Source organism: Miniopterus natalensis, chromosome 11, assembly GCF_054644295.1.
Source record: "Miniopterus natalensis isolate mMinNat1 chromosome 11, mMinNat1.hap1, whole genome shotgun sequence".
In the NCBI taxonomy this organism is placed as follows: Eukaryota; Metazoa; Chordata; class Mammalia; order Chiroptera; family Miniopteridae; genus Miniopterus; species Miniopterus natalensis.
Window position 1 is genome coordinate 60470159 of NC_142091.1, and position 24772 is coordinate 60494930.

General features: G+C 49.1%; 1 protein-coding gene and 1 pseudogene across 1 annotated transcript in view; one reads left to right on the plus strand and one right to left on the minus strand.

Moving 5' to 3' along the window:
• Window positions 1-24772, minus strand: part of ABTB2 (ankyrin repeat and BTB domain containing 2) — a 145396-nt gene that overhangs the window by 30514 nt on the left and 90110 nt on the right. The window contains exon 2 of the mRNA XM_016206206.2: window positions 4740-4889. Coding sequence (XP_016061692.2) covers window positions 4740-4889 — 150 coding nt within the window. The remainder of the gene's footprint in view (window positions 1-4739; window positions 4890-24772) is intronic.
• Window positions 5148-5468, plus strand: LOC107531973 (ATP synthase F(0) complex subunit g, mitochondrial pseudogene; annotated as a pseudogene).

Here is a 24772-nt window from a genome sequence, read left to right on the forward strand (position 1 = left end):
AAGAGCCCTCTGTGTCCCCCACCCCCAGGTCCTTACTCCTAGCCACATGCCTGACTGTCCCTGCAGCTGTGGCTCAGCTGCCCAGGTGTCTCCTGGCAAACCCTATGGCCAAAAGGGCGGAGGGCAGTGACTTACTGACAACTGGCTCCTACCCACAAGACTCTGATTTAATTGGTCTGGGGCAGGACCCAGGTGTCTGTACTTTTTGTAAAACTTCCCCTGGTGAATCTACTGTCCAGCCAGATCTGAGAATCACCAGGTAAGTGGATGAGAGCACAGATCCCAGAGTCAGACATGACTGGGGTTCAAATCAGGGCTCTTCCAACCCACGTGCCTCACAGAAGTTACTGATCGGAGCCTTGGTTTCCTCATCTGTAAAATGGGAATAATCAAATCTAACCTAAAAATCATGAGGACTCCAATAAATAATAAATGGAAAGTGTTCAACATCATGCTTGGTACAGAGCAAGTACTTGATAAAGGTGGAATATAACACCATTGAGATGACTGTCCTACTATTATCACTCTATCCTGTAGGCACCTCCGTGCTGCTCTTCCTTCCAGGACCTCTGCCCGCAGTCAAGTGCTGCCCCACATTTCCCAGGACAGGAGTCTGGTCCTGAAATGCCAGCCACCAGCGCTGCCCTTGGCTCCTGGGTGGGAGAAACGGGCACCGACACCCCCGCCAGCCGCCTCAGCATGGCTAGCTGCACAGCTGAGTAGACTGCAATAAGCTGAAACCTGGCTCCCGCTCCTCCAGGTCTAAATGCCATCACTTCCGGCAGGACCACAGGATCAAGAGGAGAAGCCAAAGGGCCAGCAATAGCATCCAAGAGAAATCTTGTTGAATGTCATTTGCAAGGCAGACAAGGTAGACATCGTCATCATTAATTATGTTTCTGATTGTTTTCTTGTTACTGCTGTAGAACCACTTGGCAGCACACTTCTAGCCCGAATGAAGGCAAAAAAAAAAATTCCAGAAAGAAATGCAAGTGCCTCTGAAGGGCTCCCTAACGAGGAGCCAGGAACACAGAGGCCTTTGGAAGTTTCCGGAAAACCATGGAGGCAGCAGAATGGCAGCTGGAGATGGGGTCCCGGACTCTTGGCTCCAAGCCTAGCTATGTGCCACCAGCCTCTTCGGAAGACCAAAAGGACAGGTGCCTGTACACAACTCTAATCAGGCATCTAAAAATTTACACTGCTCTGCGCCCCTCATTTATGGCCAAAGAAAGTGGTTCACTTTGGCTATTCTCCCAGGGTGATTTTCCTCTCGGCCACCTTAGGTTTTCTAGGCTTTGTAATAGACATGAAAAGATAGACAAAATCTTGTTCAATCTTTACAACCACCCCTTAAGGGAGGTATTTCCATTTTACAGACGAGGAAATAGGCTCACAGGAGTTAAATAGCTTGTCCCAGTTGCACAACTAGTAAGTGAACCAGCCAGGGCTTGAATTGGGGGCCCTGTGTCCCAACCACTTGCTCTTGGCTGTTGCACCACTGCTACCTAAAGTGTGGTCTTCAAACAGGGACAGATCTGCAAACTGTTTGTTACTGGTTCGCAGCAAGTTAGTTTTCGAAATTTCAGAAATTAGAAAACTCTCACAGCAATGTCTATCTAACCTATTAATAATAAAAAAATTGGCCTGCATTTTACATGCCTTTTATATCACTTTTCTGGACATTTATTTTTATTGTGTTTTATTAAAGTTTCAGTCTGCAGGGTGGGGGCAGGGTGGATAAAATCCCCGGCTTGTCTGAGAATCCACAGCGCAGGTGGACACTCGGAGCTGCCTCTGGAAAATTCTTGTACTTGAGAATCACTTGATCCTAAGCTCGATGAAACCTCAGTCTGAAGCCCAGAAACACCCACTGGGCATGAAAAACAAGCCCTCGCTGCTTGTTAATCACAAGTGCCTTGATCAGAGGTGCTGCAGGTTTCACTCTGGTCTGCACAACCCTCATTATGAGCCATCAAATAAAACCAGCAGAGAGTCTGGAATTTAGCACTGTCTTCAGAATGAGGCCTATCCCATCTGGTTGCCTTTAAAAAGAGGGGGTTGGTTTTGTTTGTTTCCTATTTCCTCCCATTTACATTTTCAAGGGGACAGAGGGACAGAGAAACATAGGAGTGCCCGAGCTTTCTGTGCAGCTGGGCCTGATGCAAGAAAGAAACTTCTTGACCTACCTGGCAGGCTGGGCTTGGCAAGGTGCAGGGAGCTAATGCCTGTTAAACCTGGGGTAAAGTTTTAGGTACAAGGTGCTCTGTGCCAAGTATCACTAACCTCATTAAGTTCTTTAGTCTCAGAGAGAAAAACTGCAACATCTGCCTCTACCTTGTCTCCTCCCTCCTTCATGGTGGGTGAGTGGAAACCCTGGTTTTAGAGCGAGGGAGCTCAGGCAACTTGGGCAAAGATACAGACCGCTCAGGTGTCGGTGAAAAGATGCTATGCTGCTTCTTCCCTTTGCCCCGAGGAGTGGCTGGGTCAGGAATTGGACCGATCCTATGAGGGTTTTAGGAGGCACACACTGGACGGTAGAGAACTCATTCCTTCTAACACACACACACACATATGTGCGGGCACACACATGGCGTATGGTACTGTTCTTTCTGGTCAGATGAGAGACGACAAACTATTTACATGCGAATAGATGATAAATGTCAAGTGGCGATCAGTGCTTTGCAAAAACCCAAAGCCACAAGAGAAGAGACAGAGGAATGAGTGGGGTGCTCATCTACACAGGGGGCTCGGGGAAGGCCTGTTCTAATAAGGTATCATTTGGGCAGAGACTTGAAGAAAGTGCAAGTCCAACACACTTGACTGAATATTTAGGGGGAAAGGTCACAGGCACAGGGAACAGCTAATGCAAAGGCCCTGGGGTTGTAGGTACTTGGCCAGGAGGCCAGGATGGCTGTAGCACAGTCATCAAGAGAAGAGTTGTAGGTGATAAAGCCAGATTGAATATTCGATCTGGAGCTATGGTGAGGATATTGGATTTCACTGAGTGAGCTGGGAAGCACAGCAGGCATGGAGGGGATGCTGAACAGATGGATGACATAACCCAATTTGTGTTCAAACGGTTCTAGGGTGGGCTGAGCTGATAGCAGTGGAGGTGGTGAATGGGGAAAACTAAAATCTGAGATAGTTTTAGAACCTAGGACCAATAAGACTTGGTCTCCGGACTGAATAGTAAGGACAATTATCTCCTGAGGGCAGTTTCTGAGTGCTCCCCTCGGCCTGGCTATGGACTACAATGGTCAGAGGCCGCCATGGGAAGAGACAAAGGCTCAGAGCTCAGTCTTGACGTCAGCTACCTGATTGTTGGTGGTAGGGCTGACAGCCATGTCCAGGAAGCCCATAGTCCCATGTGAAAAAGAGCTCTGCTAACAGCAGCCCCATCGGGGTCAAGCCTGCACCCTGATTCTTTTTGCTGCCTGACTTGGGGGGAAATAACTTTTCTTCTCTGAGCCTCAGTTTCCTCATCAGGACACACCTCACTGAGTTGTTCTGAGGAGTAAATGAGATCCTGTGAGTCAGGTGCTTCATGTGGTGCCTTGAACACAGTAGGTGCTCAATGTTTAAAATGCAAAACAAAACCAAGATGCTTCCCAATGGTCTGAGGGCTGAGTGCATCCCTCACTGTTCTCGGGGCCAGAGAGTTTACCAGACACAGGCTGTGCTTGGCCTCAAACACACCGAGCCCACTTCCTGCATGTCCCTCAAGGGGCAGGGGACCCAGGTGGCCATCCTGTAATCCCCCAGGAGACAGAGACAGGAAGTCCGGATTTCTCTCCCAGCCCCAATACTGATCTGCTCTGTGACCTTGAACCAGGAACCTTTGTTTCTTATGCTGGGAAGGGGAGGAAGAATGAAGGGAGGAAGTTTCATCCTAAAGGAACAGAAAGGTTTGTCATTCACTGTTTAGGGGCTAGAAAACTCAAAAAAATTACAAAAGAAAAGGCTGGAGCGGAGTAAAGCTCCATCTGTTTCCATCCTGTGAGCTTCAACCCTGGATGTGTGGCCGCCCTCTGCCAGGAGGGCTTATGACATAGTTAGGGAGAAGTAAGGACAAAGAGTGTGCAGTTTGATTTCTCAAGTAACTGGGATGATGAGGGGAGATCAGGAGATGGGTGGGATTTCTGGCCTCCTAACAGACCCCTTTGAAGCCGCTGTGAAATGGCAATGACCTAGACCAAGGGGTTTCCAGCTGTGCTCCACAGACCCCAAGGCCCTAGGAGGTGCCCAGAGCCACTACGGGGCTGAGGCACCCCTCCATGTCCTCCTTCAGCTAGAGTGGCTGGGTTTTGATTTTCTTCATTGAGGTTTCAAGGGTGCTTTCTTTTAAGAAAGAATACCGGCTGTAAATTCACAACTTTTGGGGCCAGGCAAGTAAAATAAATGAATGAAACAGGTCAGCTATAAGATGGTGAGGTATGTGACAATGGAGGGGACACAAGTTGTCTGCTTGGCTGCTCCACAGTCCCCTCCCCCATCACTGATATGCAGGGGTGGGGCCCAGTGTCACTTTTCCAGAGAAGCCAGAAATCCAGATTTGTGTGTGATGAAGTCCACATGCCACCAAACCATATAGGTCCATGAGCCATGAGTTTGCAACCTCTGGCCCAGAAGGATGGAGCTTTCAGCAAAGAAGAGTGAAGGCGGAGGAGGCCAGAACCCAGAAGACAGTCTCTCCCCTGCCTCCTCCCTTAGAGCCAGCTAGACGGGGACACCGTACTTACTCAGCTCCGAGATGCTCCCCACGCAGGTGGCCAGGAGGGACTGCTCCAGGGTCCGGAGCTCCAGCTGAGCGTAGGTGTCTGCGCGCTCATCCTGGCCCAGGGACCCGCCGCCGTTGTAGGGACTGAAGTAGGCCGGGAGGGAGAGGACACCTGTGGGGAGACAAGGCAGGCAGGTCACCTCAGGGAGGAAGCAGAGCTCTTGGGAGAGCAGGGTCAGTGGCAAACGTCAAGGCTCCACTTGAGAACGGCCGGCCCTTACTGTGGACAATGCTGCAGGGCCAGAGTGAGGAGGGGTCCCCTTGGAGGCGTGATGCTAAGCCAAGTGGAGACCAGGAGCTGCACAAGGAACTGGCCCACTGAGGCTTGTGGGCCACACAAGAACTCACTCATGGTTTCCATCCCAGAGCCATGGCCCAGCTGGTCCGTAACCTCGCGGAGAAGGTCCCCACTGGTGAACGCTGCTGTGACGTTGCTGTGACTTACTCAAAGCCTCGATTGACCACATTTTGGCACTATGCCAAGGTGGAGCTGATTCCTCCAACCCCTGCTGAGATCCCCACAGCTATTCAGAGCTTGAGAAAAATAGTCTGCCGTGCTCAAACGGGTAGCTTCAAACAGCTCACAGTTAAGGAAGCGTTGCTGAATGGTTTGGTGGCCACTGGGGTGAAGACGTGGTTTTATGTTGGCGAGATCATAGGCAAGCTTGGCATCAGTGGCTATGATGTTTGAAGACCAATCTTTAACATTTGTTTCTTTTTGGTGTATTATTTGAATGTTCTTGGACCATCAGTGATCAGAATAGTATTGAATAGAAAAAGATGTATTAAAAAAACACACAACTCACTTCTTCACTTCCTTGTTCACTGGATACCTGCAGAGTGCCTCAATGGGCCCGGGCGCCGGGCGCCAGCGACACTCAGGGTGCTGGGGTGACAAAGAGGCCTGGCTGTGTCTTCATGGAGCTCAGGGGATGGCCGAGCCAGGCATAAATCTCCACCTCGCGGCCTAACGGGCAGCATTGCCCCAGGCCTCTCACTGCCTTCACTGCCCCCTTTCCCTCTTCAAGCCACCAGAGGGACTGGGAGAAACCACAGGGAAAGAGACCTCCAGGGGAGGACCCATCCCAGCCGCTGGCCAAGTGCAATTAGTGTTTTTCATTAGCACTCCAGCGACAGAGGAATAGAGTTGTCAGCATCGATCCCACAGGGGGAGAGCCTGTAAATTTCTCCGGCTCACTGTGCGGCTTCTTAGAAAGTACCAGAAAGGCAAAATCAGACTGGCTTAAAATTACATGGTGGTTCCTAAGAGCATGTGGTCAGAGATTCCCAACTTTGGGTAACTGCTGTTTCTTTGATCAATGCCTCTTTGTTCACCCACCCTGGACTTTTTTTAAGGAAAATACCCACAGGAATTTAATCAGCCAGTTTTTGGGGAAAATCTCTTAAAATTCCTTGAGATAACTGGAGGCCGCTGGGGTGTGGCCAAACGCGGGTTAGATTTCCCTATCCTAAACACAGAAATGGAACAAGGACGGCAGCAGCCACGGGGCATGTAGGAGAGGTTGAAACAGGGCCTTGGAGCTGGGATCTCTGGGTGTAGGAGTCTGGTGCTGTCACTTAAACCAGCGGTGTGATCTTGGGCAAGTTACTTCATTTTTCTGTGCCTCCGATTTCCCGTGTGTTAACTAGAGATAAGCAAAGTACATAGCTTGTGTGGCCGTGACAATGAGCCGAGTTGCTGGACATCGATGCCTGGACCAGCGTGTGGCTCAGAGGAAGTGCTCTGTCAGGAGCTGTGGCTATTACATCCTGTGTGCTGGGCGTGCGGGCTTCGTTCACACTCTCTCATTTTTCCTTCAACCAGGTAGGCACTGCTGTGTCCACGTTCGATACAGGGAGACTGATGTTCGGAGAAATGAACAACTTGTCAACTAAGTAGCAGAGCTGGGATTCAAACCTGGCTCTGATGGACTCTAGATCATTCACACTTAACTCTCTGAAAGCCCAGATCCAACGAACACACCGCCAAGCTCCCCGACAGCTGACCCGATTTGGTGGCGTGTGTGTGACAACACTGCTATATTATTACTGCCCGTTTCACCTGCAGGAGCCCCGGTACTGAGCCCCCTGTGTGTTCCTCTTTCTTGGGGCCAACGCACATGGCAGTCCTCCTCCTGCCCAGATCCTGACCACCCTGCAGGTTCAGGGGACGGTCAGCCCTGCCCTGCCAGCCTGCCCTTCCCTTGACCCGCCTCCCTGCCCTCCCCGCTGCCTCCCTGGAGCTGGGCACCGCTTTGGAGTGGCTGAGCCCCTCCTCCCACCTCCCTCTGCCCCTTTTGATGGCAGCGGCCCCCCCTCACATCCGGCTCATGGACTTGGCAAAGCCCCGCATCAAAGCACTTCCTCAAAGCTGTTTCCAGTGGGAGCCGGAGGGCATGACCGGGTTCCCCCTGCCCTACGCCCCAAAGCAAAAAAGCCCTCGCCCTGACAGATGAGTACCCATTAGGAAGAGCTGGGGCATTGAAACAAGCAAAACAAGAGAGCGCCTCATGCCCGCGGGCACCGCAAGCTGAACCCAGGACAGCCCAAACACTTGGGGAAGTTTGCACACAGCTACGGGTCCCTGTGCAGGTCTGGTTCCTCCTCTTCTCTCCGTTATTAATCTCCAGAAACAACACTGGGGACATGTGGATCAAATTTGCAGTGCTTAAAGCAAGGGAATAGGAAATTCAGCTGATTTGTCAAAGGATTCCCAGAGAGAAATATTATGTCAATGGATCTAGTAACAGGAGCTGGCAGCTCCATTAATAATAGTTCCCATGTTCCTAGTCATCACCCACCCACAGGGACTTTCACTTAATACTGTGGCAAAAGTAATTATGAACCTACTATTAATAATAGTAGTTGATAACATTACAGATTTTGCATAGTACCTTTTGCTCTTAAGAGACTTTTTACATCAAGTAATGAATTCTTCCAGCAAGGAAGGGAAGGCAATTATGATCAATAGTCATATTATCAATAATGCTATTATTGGGGACTGACTACATGCCAGGTACTGTGATAACTTACTTGCATGATCACACAGAATCCAAGACTTTGCAAGGTACCCAGTCATACCCATCTTCCAGATGAGAAATCCAAGGTCCCCCAAAGTTCAGTGACTTGTCCTAAGTTATTGAGGGTCAGAAACTGTTCTGGGGCTAAAATTTCAATCTCTTGATTTCTGAAATAAAATGACGTTCTAACTCTGGTCACCCTGTCCTTTAGTTGAAAGCACTGGAATATTTTCAAGAAGAGGAGTTCTGTTTGGGCCCTGGTTTGATAGGAGGAAATTCAAAGTAAGACCCAGAGATATGACTTTCCTTTTCATGGGTCCCCAGGCACCTCCTGCCAAAATCCTTGGAGGTCTCCCCGGAAACTCTACATATGAAAGGCTGTGTCTTTTACTCCCTCTGATCTTTCCAGAATTCAGTTCCACAGCTTGTCTTCCAAATCTGCCCCTTAAGAAAGTGTTTTTTACGTCAATCGAAATTTTTCTCTCTCCCACATAAGCCCGTTCCTCAGAAGCTCTCCCTGAAGATATTTCCAGTTCTCACTGGAAAATATTTACTTTAAATTCTCTCAACACTTCGAGGCCTTCCTTGCCTCGCACAAATTCCCAGCTTTAGGATATGGACCCAGTGCAAGGTCACTCTGTGAAAAGAGATTTCAAGAAAAAATTAAAAAAGAGCTTTCCCCCCCCCTTCCTATTTAGTTAAATGCTTAGGAAAAGTTATTTTAGTCATGATGGAAAAGAAAGCAGGCTGGAATATTTCCCTTGATCCCTTTATTAGTTAAAAAGGACACTCCAGATCAAGCCCTGATGAGCTGTGTAAGAGTTACAGAGAAACCGCACATGCATCACTCAGATCACGACTGTGAGACGGATTCCTGAGTGTGGGGCAGTGGGCACAGGCCAGCTACCAGTGTTTCTGTTGAAACAGTGGCCGCTCCAGTGCGCTCTCACCGCACGCGAAGCTCCACATTTCTCATTGTGTAGGAAGAACTGTAATCTTCCATCACTCAGTTCTTCTCAGCCCAGGTGCCCAGCCCTTGGATCTGGGAACTCATTAGCTCATTTCCCAGGGCGCAGCCTCCTTCACTGTCCAGGCCTCTGAGCACAGGGCCACCGCCACCCAGTTGCCCAACAACACACACGTGAGTCATCCTTATCAAGTCCCTCCCTCCTCCTGCACATCCAATCAACCAAGCCTGGCTCCTTTAACCCCCTTCAAGTCCCGGAAATCTGTCACTGCTGTGCCCCAGCGGGGACAGCGTCTGCCCTCACTGGCTAGGGTGGCAGCCTCCTAGTTTGCCTCCTGTCTCTAGTCTTACCCCGCCCCTGCCATCCTTTCCTCTGGTCACCTTCCTCTGGAGCTTCGCACTCTTCAAGGACTTCCCCACGGCCCTTACCAAGAAGTTTAAACTCCCTTCCACAGTTAAGAATTCTTATTTCTTTCTCTGAAATTTAGAAATGAAAACTATTCTGCCGGTAAAGGGGGAATTCCCAGCACCTCCCAGGAAATCAGTCAAGCGGAGGAGCCTGTGCACACCTGATCACGTTTCTCCAAGCTGCTTTCCCAGCCTTGGGCGCTTGGCTCTGCTCCAGCTCAGGGTTTGGAAAAGCAACCCAATTCCTTTCCAGGTGGTTCTCCACCAGCGCCCAGAGAGGGCGCCATTGAGTTAAATGGGGCCCCACTGCCGAGGAGACTGGGAACCCCGCCTTCTTGCTGGTGGTTGCCAACCAGGAATTCAACCTGGGTTTCAGCTTGTGGCTTCTGAGTCAGCCCCAAGCCAGAGGCAGATGGACTGCATGTTGGGTTGACAAACTGGACTTTGAGCGCAAAGGTTTTTCAGAAGCAGGGATTAGCCCAAAGGCCCTATCAATGGGTGCTGTTTCATTCTCTCCTCTGTAAAACCTGGGGGTTGATTCTCAAGTCTTCTCCATCACCAGGATCCCACTGCCCACCTGGCACCTCCACACTCTAGCTCTAAAGTACACCCCTTACAGCCCTCTCCCCACTTTCATTCCAACATTTAACTTCTGAACTGTCAACAGTGGGAATGAACAGATCTTGTTATTACCATTTCCTACAGTTTAGTTCCCCGCCCCCCCCCCCAAGCTATAATCCCCCCACACACAATTTTAAATGTAAAGAAAATATTCTTTTTTTGTGAAAACTGGATGATTTATAGTTTGGCTTTTCTGAGCAGCCATCAAGACTGTAACATAACTGTCCCCTCAACTCAACAAAACATTACCAGCTTTGTCCCCAGAATTGTAAACCTCCTCTTCAGGTCACAGTGACTGCAGTGGGTCCAGCTACATGTGCAAGCCTGTGTGGGTAGCACCCTCTCCTGTCCCTGCCCCCCCACAATCCCCACCAGAACCCCCCCACTCTGGCCACCTGGCCCAAGGAACCTCATTTGTGAAGACAGCAAGGCCACTGCCTGTCTCCTGCTTCTTTAAACTGAAAACTGGGATGGGAGGATTACTCCTTTACTGCCCTGGTGAGGAAACTTGGCAGGGTGTCTTCCGCCAGTTTTCTTAGGAGCTGGAAGCCTGGGTGGGGTTCAGTCCATAAGCTTCTGAAAATAAAAATTATATTGCCCCACTGAATGGTTTCCAAGTAGCCCACACAATCCAACCTTTTTAATTAAAAAAAAAAAAGTATTTCCATTCTCTGATCTGGAACTTTATATATAGTATGTTTAATGCTCAGTCGTGTGTTAGTCACAATGAAACAAAGTGCTGAAAACTTAAAGCATGACTCTTTTCAGAGAGACCCAAATGAAGTATAAGGGCAGTTGATTCTAAAACAACCTCACTGAATTGATTTCTCCTGAGAGTCTAGATCCAAAGAGGTTGGGATGTGTGTTTGGGGGAGGGGGGAGTGTTGAGGCAAAGGAAAGATGGAGGAAATAAGAAGAAAAGCCTGGTGAGTTGTTCATCATTCATATAAAAATGATTTAAAAATAATTGAAGATGGGACCACTGTACTGTGAGACCCAAGAGTTCAAGTGAGGAGAAAAGGTTGGGAGGCAGGGAGAGAGAAGAGTTGGGGGGCAGTATCTAAATTGAGTTTGGGAAGCAGGTTTTAACAGTGGGTTAATATTGAACAGAGAGGCTAGCATATGCTGTGTAATAGCCTATGCCAGGAACAGAGAACCAGCATTTGAAAACCCACAAAACCCCTAGCAGTGGTCTTATTACTATTAGCTATTAACTAGTATATTACTAGGCCTATTTACCAATGAGGGACACTGAGGTTTAGATGGGCTAAGGTCACAAGCTAGCAAAGGGCAGAGGTGGGATTCAGACCCAGCCTGCCCGACACTGGAGTCCGCAACAGTAACCCCCACACCACACTGACCCCCACATGAGGCTCCCCCCATTCAGGCCCAGGAACAGAACCCTTCCTTCACCACTCGCCAGTCCAGCTAGCACTGCACTCTCCCCTTCTTTAAGGTCAGGAAATTAAAAGCAAACACAACCATGCTCCGGTTGACACCTCACTGTGGTGGAGTTATCAGAACAACTTGAGCTAAAGGTGGTCTTCCAGTTAAGTCAGGCCCAGGGGCCAAGAGCTCACCATGAAATAGTAAATAATAATGCACATTTACGACTGACCAGGGAGCCTGGGGCTAGAGAACCCGGGGTGAGATCAAAGGCAGCAGGCTCATTGCCAGCATCCCCAATTCTCTTTAAAAAGATGGTAAAAAGCGAACCTCACCACGTATATAGGGCTGGAATTCATTTCCCTTTGAGTTCTCGCATTCTCGGGCCTGCTGGTGGTGGCCCTGCTTGGAAAGCTGGTCTTGGGGATGACTCTTTCCCCTCCAGCTGGCAGCAGCCCCTATGACCTCCGACCTCAGGGCTGGCTCACCCAATTCTCAAGCAGGGCAAGGATTTGAGGGGGTTGGTAGGGGCCACCATGAAACTATAACAGACCAACAAAGCAGTGGCGGTGACCCCAGAATGCCTATTACAAATGCTGGATCACTGATATTTTCGTGATTTGATTAATTAATTTACACGTCAGTCTGTCATAGACCCCGAGGGTAAATATTGGGTACCTATAAAAGAACAAACTAGTAGAGATCACAGATTGCTCCCAGATTTTTTTTTGAAGAAAAAATACTAATAAAATGCAGTCTGTTCACTGCCATTTCTCCTCTTTGCAAGAGTAAAATGAAGCCACAGTAACCAAGCAGCTCAATTTCAGGAAGTTAAACCTACAGGTGAACTCTGGAAAAACCAGCAACAGTCACAACTCTGGGCAGTGTGGAGCAGAAAACACAGGTGCCAACTACTGAGCTTCTTCCTGTGGAAAAAGCTCTCTGCAGTGTTTTAGAATACTTTTTAAGAGATTTTGGGTGGCCTCTCTCCAAAGTATTGATGTAACACATCGGGAATTTGAGTGTCCCAGGAAGCATGTGTCTTAGAACTGCCATCACTTAAAAAAGAAAATCCACCACATGGCCACGGTCCTTTGTCAAATGTCGTCCTTGACCCTCGGTGTGTAAGCACACTAATTCCATAAGCCAAGGGCAACCTTGAGCCACTTTCGTATAAAAGCAGCACGCTCAACACACACACACACACACACACGCACGCACGCACGCAGAGTAAATAGAACACCTGAGATGGAGACAGACAGGTAAAGTTACCACCCTAAAATATCGGCCTTTTCCCCACCAGTGCACACAGCACCAAGAAAAGGGGGTTCTCTCTAGCCAGTCTTATAAAAATGTTCTGAACTACCCTGCTTTCTAGCCTTTGTAAATGAATATGATTTATCGGTGCAGGAAAAGTGATAATCATGACTGATGTATTTAGAAGAAGAGATTGATAGAATGTTTCTTCAGAGCAAAGGAATATCCATAATTTCAAATATGGCAGAAAATTAGTTACCAGAAATTAAATTTTTATATAAAAAAACAAGGGAATGTTAGAATAAACAAACCTATAATCTAGTTACTTGTAAAGGGCTCAGAATGGAGGTCATCTAACATAAAAGAGCTGCTTCTGCATGGGAGAATTTTAGATGATTTTTCCCTCCGTAACTCTTCACCCTGTTTTCTCCTGATTAAATAATGATTTATGTAAGTCAAGTTCTTATGCCATCCCCCTTAAGCTTCTACAGTGCTGTGTGTCAACTACGTCTCAATACAAATGAAAAGTGTGTTTTAATGAAAATTAAAGCATTGTTACAACCATTGCGAGCTCATGGAAGCAAATAAAAAGTAAATAAGGAAAACCTGGTTGTCTTATAGAAATGATACTAAAAAAATAAGATTAGGGAAAAGGGTAATTCTTTTGGAGGGAACTCCGGCAGAAACCATTCTATACTGCTAACCAGGAGGTGAGGTTTTGCCCCCATGCCTCATTCCAGGAATCGGCCCTTCTGAGAGCCAGCCCCTTCGCCTGGCCAGGTGCGGGTGACTCGGTGGCTGCATCAGCAGCGGGACTTCCTGTGTGACTTCCTGTGGTATCTTCCCGACACTGGGCCCAGCTGTGTGCCCACGGCACTGAGCCTGTGTGATTATGACGCAGCCAAGCGGTCGCCTGGACCTCCAACCCCTGCAGTGGCCGCTGTGGGCTGCAAGGCGCTGGGATCCGAGAACAGGGAGAGCTGGGGAAAATCCTCATGCCACGCGGCTGGAATCACCGCGCGCGGAAAAGGAGCCTCCCACAGCCAACACCCGGTGGGGGCACAGGTGGGCCTGGGGGTGGGAAAGGAAGCAAAGCTCCTGCCGGGAGTGGTTCCTGAGCTGCATCCGAGGCTAGAGAGCAGTGCTGCTAGCAGGAAAAATTGAGTGGTGGACAAACTGTCAGCCCAGAGGGGAGGCGAGGGATAAAGGAGCCCAAGCACCCACAGTGAGCACCAGAAACTTCCTGGGGGTTTTATAAAAAGATGCAAATGTCACAAGGTCCGGGGCAGATGGCCAAGGTGTTTATTAGTAGAACATGAATGCATTAGTCAGAAATGTACAGTGCTAGAGCCCTTTTAGCAAATATAAAAAGTTTCAGCCGGCTTTGGGTTCTTGGTTTCCATTTCAAAGGGCTTTGACCATTAGACTCTCCAGATGATTTAACAGCAAGAGGCAGGGAGATGAGGGTTCCAAACTCAGCTTTGCCTCTTACTAGTTGTGAGACCTTGGACTAGTGTGTACCCTCTCTGAGCCTCAATTTGCTCACCTGTGTGTCTATACGCCTAACAATAGCTCCTGATTTACAGGACTGAGGATTAAAAGAAGCTAAGACAGTAAGCACTTAGCAATGTGCCTGAGACACAGGAAGCATGTAGCAATGTTTATAATTGTTTTTTATATCTTTATTGATTTCAGAGAGAGGAAGGGGAGAGGGAGAGAGAGATAAACATCAATGATGAGAGAGTCAACACTGATCGCTGCCTCCTGCATGCCCCCGACTGGGGATCGAGCTGGCAACCCTGGTATGTGCCCTGACCGGGTATCGAACCTCGATCTCCTGGATCCAAGGTTGATGCTCAACTGCTGAGCCACGCCCGGCTGGGCTGGGAATATGCTTATAAATGGCCTTGCCAAGCCCCAGGGTCAGTGGCTTTGGGATAAAGCCATCCGTTACCCCATAAAAGTACTTATCAACATTAGGAGGAAGGGATGGACCCAAGGTCAATCTATTCTATTATTTTCCTAAAGGCCACTGTGGGCTGTGCTATTGAAAGAACAAGCTTTACTCACACAGATGGGTCACTTACTCGGCAATCATTCACTCATTCTGCACTCATTCATTCAACAGCTGCTTATTTTGATGACCTAATAATGGGCCAGAAGTGGCTGTGCTCTGGGGACATAAAAACAATGTCTGCAGTCTAGTGAAGGCGGGCAGACGGCATACCAGCCAAATCGATATTGTGTAGAGATGGCTACAATAGAGTCAACACAAGGAACCTAGAAGAAGGGTCTCTAAGCTGGACTGCCCAGGCTTAGGGTCAAGGAAGGTTTCCTGCAGAGACAGAGAGGAGAAGCTCTGAGTGCAGGGTGGAGCCTGACAGGCTTCCTGGGAGGGGCCAGGGTAGACGGGAGGGTCACAGAGCCTAAGGGGCTGGGACTCTGTTCTAAGGCAATGAGGGCGACTGAAGGAAGGGGTTTAGGCAGTTGAGGGACAGGGTCATACGTACATTTAGACAGATAACTCAGCAGCGGTGTGGAACGGGATGAGAGGGTAGGTTACAGAGCCCACTGCGGGCGGAACATGCACACTCCCCCCCACCCCACCTTTCCCATGGACCTCACTGTCCCAAATCTACCCCGGCCGACGAGGGGCTCTCATGTCAACCACGCTGCTCATTCCTTTTAGGTCTTCACTAAGCACTGAAACATCAAAGACAGAAGTGGCAGATTATATTTTTCAGAACTAAAATTCATTAAGAGATCATTTTTAAGCCTAAATAAGTGAAAGCCATGTTTGACTACTTTTAAAATTGGTGATGTTCCTGGATCAACTTTAAGCAGTCAGCAGATTTCCATCTATCAGGCTCCAAAAGGTAACTCACCAGGAACAGGGAAATTTGTACAACACGTGTCTCGAGATCTGGGCCAGAACAGACACCCCAGCGCTGAGTGTGCTGGGGACACCAGAGCCCAGAGGTAACATCACTCCCTTTGCAACTCCCATGGAGCACACACGCACATACCCACCTGCCATGCACAGAAAGAGTTGCCTGCAGGCAGTTAACAAACCCACAGAGAACACATCCTTCAAGGCCCTGGGACCCTCTGTGTCAAGGTTGACTGATGGCTCTAAATTTGGAGTGTCTGAGCAGGATAGGGGAACGTCCTCTCTGCAATTGCCATAATTCATTCACTTAACCAAGGGTTCATCACACGCTCATTAATTACACTGAGTGCAGCACTAGGAGTATAGAGGTAGGTAAGACCCAGGAGCCTGCTCCAGAAGGCAGGAAAACCACGTAGACAAATAATTAAAACCCACCATGATAAACGTTAGAGAAGGAGTCTGCAGTGGCTACGAGAAGTTTGGCAGGAGTCTGAAAAGAGGGCTTGATTCATTAGCAAGGGAGGAAAAACAACAGGATGTGTGAGAAAGCGCCCACTTACTCTGAGAACCCCACCAGAACCTGACAGACCTTATGAGATGCCAACAGCTCCCGGTCATCTCATGGCTCAGCGACATCACACAACACCCGAGGGAGCTGAATTGGGGGAGGGGGAGGAAGCTCACTGACAGAACGGAGATGCCTGCAGTTACCTCATTCCCACGATGGGGACATTCCAGACCTCGCTGTGTCGCTCTCAGGATCTTGAAGGACACCTAGCCTTTTCCTGCTAAGATGTACGAAAAGTCACCGGAGGCTTGAAACTGTGCTGGCCTGCTCAGTGACCTATCCAATGCCATTCCTCTCCTACCTGGCTAACAACTCCAATTCTGCCTGGAATGATTATGTGATACAAACCCTTCCCGAGGCTCTCTTATAGCCGTGCCACACGGTTTTGGACAATGGGACAAGAGGGTAGGTTACAGAGCCTACCCTCTCATCCCACCCCTCAAAGCAAGCCCTAAGCATCTGTGCAGAGGTGAGGGACCTCATCTTCCACTTGGGACCTGTTAGAGAGAGGTGACCTTAACAGGGCCCTGTAACAGACACCAGTATCTGCCATTTCATTCTTAATTTGAAAACCAGGTCTCCCCAGAATGGAATTAGAGCTACAGGAAAATGTGGGGTTTCCTCACAGGCGTCTTTGGATGACAGCCTCTCACTCCCAGAGGCCTCGTGGGGCTGGCTGTGGGGCTGTCGTCCAGGCAGGGAGCGCTTGGTCCTTCCCGTTCACTGACACTTAGCCCTGGCCTTGCACACAGGCCTAGTCCCAAATAAGTCCTTTCCTCCCACGGGAAAGCCAGGCCCCTCCAGGGCCTTTCACACAACCAAAACGGGACCCCAGAAGGGAGGCTTTTCCTTGGAGAGCACCTTCATCCCGCTGCCCCGGGCTTGGCAGCCTCAGTCGGTCTGTCTGCAGAGCTGTATGTGACCCTGTGAGCTTAAACTGCAACTTTGGGCTTTGGCCGGACTCCCTCGCTGTTTGTTTTACAAACTCCTACTTATAGTCTCAAATTAGGCTCATTAAAAAACCAGCTCCCCATAGGGCTGTAAATGTCACACGGACAAGCAGAGAGTGAGTTTACGAGGCTGGCGTGTGATCTGCCCACCAAGACGGCGTTGGACCCAGTGGAAACACTGAATCAGCCTGTTGGGGCAGAGCCCCCCTCCCTGACCCCCTCCCCAACTAAAGCTGTGTGGGCAACAGGCCAGGCGAGAGGCAGACAGAGGATGTCCTTCCAAGGCAGCTGGGCTGCATCTTGCTTGGATTTGAGCTGCACACTGACAGAGGGGAAGGCACTCTGCCACCGTGAAATCCTCCACTCCCTCATACTTTTCTCACTTCTTTATTTGAAGCACCCAGTTCTATTTACATTCCCCCCCACAATCATTATAAGCAGAGGCAGCTGCCAATATAACCTCCCCCTCCACACACACACACACACACACACACACTCTCTCTCTCTCTCTCTCTCTCTCTCTCTCTCTCTCTCTCTCTCTGTCATGCCTTGAGCAGATTGACCTTATTTTAGGGTGTGTTTCTCCTGCCTGGGTGGCCTCCGTTCCTGTTCTAGCTTTCAGAACTGTCACCTCTGCTCTGCAGCAGATGCCCCTGTGAGGGGTTGTGCCCGGGAGGCGGGAGGCTGGGGTGAGCGCAGTGCTCACAAAAGTGGCCTCTCACTCCCCGGCATGTCTCATTACTCGAATCACTGACTAGTCAGCAGGCCCCAAATTACACCAAGGCTGAAGCAATATGTCACCTCGGAGATCTTACCGTCCACCCCTCGAGCCACCTGCCCAATGGCGGAGGTGAGAAAGAATCAAAACCTTTCAACCTTCTCAGCTGTTTCAGAAGATAACTTCTCCATCCCAGGGCTTTATTGAAACACACAGATAACACCTAACATAACAGTGGTTATCTGAGAGCAGAAGCTATAGCTGTCATCTTACTCCCTCCTTCTGTCATCTCTCCAGGTCCAAGAACTTAATAGGTGCTCAGTAAGCATGATAAACCCATGTTCAGAAAACACAAATGTATATGAGCTCTAAGCCGTCATGAAAACTGGACGTTCTCAATATTAAAGCAAACCAAACATTGGCTTTGGCGTCCGATGGTGTTACAAGCTAAAGAAAAAACCCCGTGTCTGTGACACCAGTCTCCTCCAAATGCACGGGAATTAGGAGATGGCCACCCAGGAGGGCTGACGTCTGAGGGCAGAGGCCTGCTAGGTGCCGACTGCCCTGGTTGTGGTCCAAAGGATGGAGCGGAGCCCTGAAGTGTGGCCTGCAGGGCCCGTCACTATGGTCTCGGGGGAAGTCGTGGGCTATAAACAACAGCTCTGACACCATGCTGGGTTTGCAGACTGCAGAGCCCACCCTCCTGGCCCCTAGTTCTCCTACTCCTTTGCCTTAAAGAGAGGGAGAGAGAGAGAAGAGGAGGGAAGAGGGAGAAAGAAACAGAATGCAAAGTGTCTGTCTGAAAAATAAACACATGCCCCGTGAGTGCTTGGAGCTTAGAAGCCCCGCGACATTCCATTAACTACAAGATTTAGAAGAAGCCACTGCCTCTTTGACTTTTATTTTCTCAAACAAACATTGGAAATGGCTTGGCAGGACGAGCCATCCCTCTGTCCTTCATCCAGGAGCCTGAGCCCAGTCGCTGGATGGGGTGGTATTAATGGTGGGGCTGTCCCTGTCATGGGATGGAAAGCAAAACCAAGATCGCCCGCACCAAGGACAAACCACCACCTTAGGAGGTGGACACGGAGAAGGGGCAGGGAGTCAGAACAAGGTGTCCCAGGGACTGTGGGAGGTGATGGTGTCCCCATTTTATCCTAAGAAAGCTGACACTGCAAGGGGTTGAGCAACTGCCCAAGATCACACAGCCAGTGAGCAGTAGAGCCCACGCTCTTCACTGCTCCACCGCAGGGAACCTGGGAGCCCAGCATGTATAGGTCAATCCTGGTGTGTTTTTAAATTGAGATATAAGTCACATATCATAAAGCTCACCCTTTGAAAATGTGCAGTTCAGAGCTGTTTAGTATATTCACAGAATTGTGAAACCATAACCACTATTTAATTCCAGAATATTTTCATCACCCCCCAAAAAAACCCTGTACCCAGTAGTCACATCCCATTCTGCATCTTTACCTCCACCCCTGCCCTGGCAATCAGTAGTCTATTTTCTGGGGGAAGCAAGCCCACACACACATACACACACTCACAGCTTTTACATTTCCCTGTGACGACCATTCTCATCAGAGAAAGGAGAGGGTGGGCCTGTGACCTTGGGGACATCACAGACCACTCCTGCATTCGAAGGTAAAAAGTTCACAGACCCCACTAAGGGGCAGCACAGATCAGTGAAGGAGAACCCGAGGACCACACCGAGGTTTGAATGCTGGGTCAGCCACTTACCCGGGCATGCTGGACAAGTCCTCAGCCCTTCAGCAGTAAAAGGGGCCACTGATACCTACAGTGCCTTGCAGGGTGCTGTGAGGGCCCAGTGAGAGCCTGAGGCAGTGCCTGGAACTCAAGATAGGCTAAGAGTGGTCCCTGGAGCCACGGGGTGGGCAGGGAAGGGTCTAGTACATGGGTGATGGGAGAGCCTGTCCCCTCAGGACCTCTAGATGATGGTAGCTCCCTCCCTAAAGCATCTGTGGCCATTCACTGGACTGTTCACACCACCCCCCCGTCCCAAGGCAGGGGCCATGGGAACCTGCACGGTGTCCACCTAAAGCTGTTGATTAGATTTGCCTCTTCTAGCCCCTTCCCTGTTATTTTAAACACAAAACTTTATTACATATTTGGCTCCTCTTTCCCTAGTTTCTGAAAACCTTCATGCAAAAGGAATTTCCCAGATACCCCAGTAGCAATGAGCATGTCTCAGGCCCAGGTCCTGGTTTCCAATACCGTTCTCCAGTAAAGGGACCCAGAACCCCTTGGAGAAATGGCAGACTCTAGAGATAGAGCAGGAGTATGCAGGATGAGCCTGTTGTAGTGCCCAAAAGTAAGGGAGTGCTAAAAGCCCCCCCAAAACCCCTAAAATGATGGGGCACGGCAAGGGATGCAGGGAAGCTGGATCAATGTGGGCAGTAAAATAAATAGCAGAGTGTTGGGTCATAACCCAGCATATAAAATAAATATCCAAGTACCCATGCGATGAGTAAATGATGGAATGACTGAACAATCAATCTAATTGACGTTAGACAGACAAACCTTTCATACAAAATAATTCCAACTAATTTATGTAGATACACCCCCCCCGAAGGAGGTGAGCAGAGCTTCCTCTCCCAGAAGTGTGGGATGTGCAAAGTGACTTCATTCTAAGGAGTTCAGTATGCAAAGGGCCAGAGACTGGGTGGGTGGGGGGGAGTACCTTTACAGTAAAGAAACCTGGCAAACGTGACCTGAGCCAGGTGGCCAAGGTGACACCATCTGTGATGAGTCATGTTGATAGCAGGTACCCTTGATCTGATGTGATGATTGGCCTCTGTGGTTTCCCTCCCACCAAACCCACATCCTAATCGAACTGCAAGAAAAACACCAGACAAACTGGAATTGAAGCATATTCAGCAAAATACCCAGCAAGTCCTCTGCTAACCTATTAAGCTCACCAAGAACGACGGAGGCGTGAGAAACTGTCACAGCCAAGAGAAATCTGAGGAGACATGATGGCTACCTAAATGTTATGTGGGATCCTGGACAGAAAAACATAGGCAAAAACCAAGGAAATCCTAATGCAGTAAGGGTGCTTGTCAGTAACAATGCATCAACGTCAGTTCAACAGCTGTGACAAATGAACTCTGTGACAAATGTAAAGTGATGACGGGGAAAGCTGGGTGTGGGGTGTTTGGGAACTTGCTGTGACATTCTTGCCACTTTTCTATAAATGTAAAACTATTCTAAAAATAAAAAAGTCGATTAAATGTTATTTAATAGGAATATAGGAATCCTTAAAGTAAGATAGAATGCCCCAGAAACATCACGCGGACTTTCCTAATTCCCTTCGGCCCCCGCTGAAACCTGCGGACACGTACCTCACATGACACTTGCAACGCTTGATCGCATCGAATCTACTCATTTACATGTCCACTCAAAGGAAAAACTTCGGTTGAGCAAACCTTACTGGGGGTCAGGCACTGTGCCAGGTCTAAAAAATGCAATGGCCAAGAAAACAGGTGAGGGGGGCATGAGGGACACACGCTGTGGCGGTGGCTTTGCCCTTCCCTGGCTAGGGAGGCAGCTGATATTTGCTGGGTGAATGGTAAGTCCATCCCACTTGCTTCATGCATTTCAAGGCCACCTTTGGGTAGCTGTTAGGCATTTAACAAGGCTGACACCCTGTAGGACACTTGGGTTTGGTTTATTAGGACTCTTTTCCCTAAAATCTGTTGTTGTTTTTTCAGATAACAAAGAGAAATAAGATTTTTTCCCCTAACTCATTAAAAAAATTTTTTTTCAGTTACAGTTGGAATTCAATATATTAGTTTCCAGTGTACAGCATAGTGGTTAGACATTTATAGAACTTACAAAGTGATCCCCCCACAATAAGTCTAGTACCCACCTGGCACCATCCATAGTTATTACAACATTATTGACTATACTCCCTGCGCTGTACTTCACATCCCCGTGACTATTTTTATAACTGGCAATTTGTACTTCCTAATCCCTTCCCCTTTTTCACTCAGTCCCGCAAACCCCCTCCCATCTGGCATCCATCAGTTTGTGCTCTGTATGATTATTATTTTAAAACCAGAAAGGGAAAATGAATAAAGAAACCATATCCTACAATCTTACCTCCCAAAGATAACTATCATTAATACAGCATATATTTTCTTCAAATAGTCTTTTTTGTGTGTATATTTAACATATCGATATTTTGTTCACAGATAGGATCATAACAACATTATTTTCCACCTAACGCTGGATCCTATATTTTGTGAACAACTTTTTCAGGTCAGTACGTTTGGCTCTACATGTATTTGAGTGGAGTATTCTGCATTCTTGAATTTGAACTGTGTCTACAGCTGGCCCTGCCTCTCAGATGGCCAGTGGTGTTGGCAGTTCCAGGCACCTGAAGCAGAGCCAGGCTGGGGCTACAGGTATCTTCCTCAGCTTTCTGTCCCAGTGAGGGATTTCCCCTTCCCTGGGCTCCTCCCCTGCTGCGGTGGGGCGAGGTGAGAGCCTCTCCCTGGAGGAGGTGCCCAGAGCAGGCCCTGAGTCAGGCGGAGGAGCTTCCGGAGTGAAATGAAATCATGCTGAGGAGCTATTTGTGGAGCCCTGACTCAGGGAGGCAGGAGGGAAGAGATGGGGGCTCCCGTCTCAGGGGAGAACAACTAATAGCTGCTAATGAGAACTCCTGGGCTGTCCCCTCCTTGGTCTTCCTAGAGCAGCAGCTGTAAGCAGAACATCAGAACCACCGTAAATTACCCAGGGCTTCCCCAATCAGGGAAGGGAGATTCCTGGTAACTTCCACTGATAACAAGACTACTAACACCAGAGGTGAGGCTGTAGTAACACCCAGGGAGGCACAGGGCTGGTATCCCCTTGGGGAGGAGAGATGCAATTTCCTCTCGCAAAGTGCCAGCGTCGTGGGAACCCCTCGATGCCAGCTCTGCCTCTGCTTCTCATAAAACAAGGCCAAGGTGCTTTGCACATAATCACTTCCTAATGCTAAGCACTGGGGCCATCCAGGTGACTTTGCCTGAGGAGGACCCCAGGTTACAGGGTAATGCTCCCTGCTCCTGCCAGCCTTAGAGAGCCCCGGGAATCCAGGCTGTGCCATGGTAGAGCACCCTTTTAGTCCCTCTGAAGCACTTAAACAAATTTCTGTTTATTTATTTACTTAGCTGTTCCATGCCCAGCACTCCCCTCTATGGCAAACTTCTTCTGGCAGGGGTTGCCTAAAACAATGGCAGGCGTACAGTAGATGCTCAATAAATATCTTTGGGGGAAAAATGATTACTATTAACTAGCTGTTTGACTGTGATCCTGGGTTGGTTATTTGACCTCTAGACCGCAGTTTCTTCATCTGTAAAATGGAGATGGTTTCTTCTCTCTAGTGGTTATGGTGACAGCTGAAAGGCCAAATGCAAATAAAGCCCTAACCCCAATGCCTGACACAGGGCAAGAGTTCAAGAAACCAGTAAATGGTTTCTCTGTTATTATCAGAGATAGAAAGATTCTGGGCCCTTCAGTAAGCTGCTACATCCCCAGTAGTTAGTGAATTAGCTTTTAGTCAACCAGCCCCACAGGAAAGGGATGACAGGGCTCAAGATCAAAAGGAACTGGTGCCTGTGATCCCACCCTCCTAAAAGGATTTGCCTATCAGAATCATCCAGGACCCAGTCTGAGTGGGGATGGACCGGTTTGCTGTTTTGCTCATAAGCCACAAACTGTGGGTCCTGCTGACAGCACTCCCAGGGAGCAGTGACAAGCAATCCATCACTAATTGCCATTTTTGCAAAGCTTTTCCTGATCCGGGTTGCTCAGTCCAGCTAAAGGCACTAATTAGCTGCAGGAGGTTAGCTGATAGCTAATTGAACAGTCTTTGCACCCCAGGTAATAGACAAAACCAGGAGCAGACCCTCCAGGAGCAGAGCCCTAAATGGAGAGCTGTGTGGTCAGAGCAAGAACAGCATCCGGTGTGTGCTGCCCAGCCCCCAGGGCAGGCCAGTCTCCAGAAGGGGAAAGTGCCGCTGGGCCAGGGCAAGGACTGGGCCAGGGCAAGGACGAGGGCTGGTGGAGACAGCTCTGCAATGAAGAGAAGAGAAGAGGTCCTGGGTGGGGAGTCCTTGGAGATTCTTGTTGTCAGAGGGAGATTAAAAATGAGAAAAGAGACAGAGACCAGAGAAAAGAGGGGAGGAAAAATGAATCAAAATAGAGTTATTTCCCTTGAAAGAACAGGTCATTTGGAACAGTTTCTTCTCTGAAATTAAAAAAACTCATTTTGCAATTGCTGAGAAAATATGCAAATTTTCTCCTTCCTTTGCTCTTGTGGTGGCAGTTTGGAGAATGCACACTTGTCTTGTGTAACCTCTGGCCTTGTGTGAAGGGCGGAAAGCACAGTACTTGGTTTAATGTACTTTTTAAAAAAGGTGCTTTTACTGATTTTGGAGAGAGAAGGGAGAGGAAGAGAGAGAGAAACAACGATTGGCTGACTCCTGCATGCCCCCTCCACCAGATTAAGCCCCAAACCCAGGCATGTGCCCTGACTGGGAATCCAACTGGCGACCTCTTGGTGCATGGGCCGATGCTCAGCCGGCTGAGCCACACCAGCCAGGGCATGGTTTAATGTACTTTTTAATGAAAAAAAAAATTCTTCCTGATTTGGGCTGGTTTGTCTGGTGGGTTTCAGAGAGCTTATTTCTAGGGCTGGAGAAAGACCTTAACCCTCCCTCTCCCCCCTCCATTTCCCTGAGGGCAGCTGCCTTCAAGGTCCTGTGGGGACAGACCCTTTTTCTGTCTTCAGGATGGGGTAAGCAGCAGACTATAGGTAGCTGAAAGCAGGGAGGACCCCATTCTCTTTTGATCTCTTCTCCACACCCCTCCCCCTAATTTACTGATTTATTCCTGGAGGCTGCAGGGCCCGAGGCCAGGCCTGGGTCTCCGGGGAAGCAGTAGTGATTGAGATGCCGATACATCAGGCTTACTGGCAGGGCCAGGAGGGAGTGGGGAGGATATGGAGACAAGGAGCAGAGGAGGGAGATGAACGAGTCAGGGGGCTGAGAGCGCCTCCCCCTGATGGATTAGCACCTCCTCCGCCCTAATCGTTCTGGACAGCCTCTGCACCTCCGCTTGTCAGAGCCAGGCGAAGCCCTCAGGGGCCCGGACTCGGGGATCTGCAGATATGCTTTGGCAGCGATTATCTGTGATCCTCAAGTTT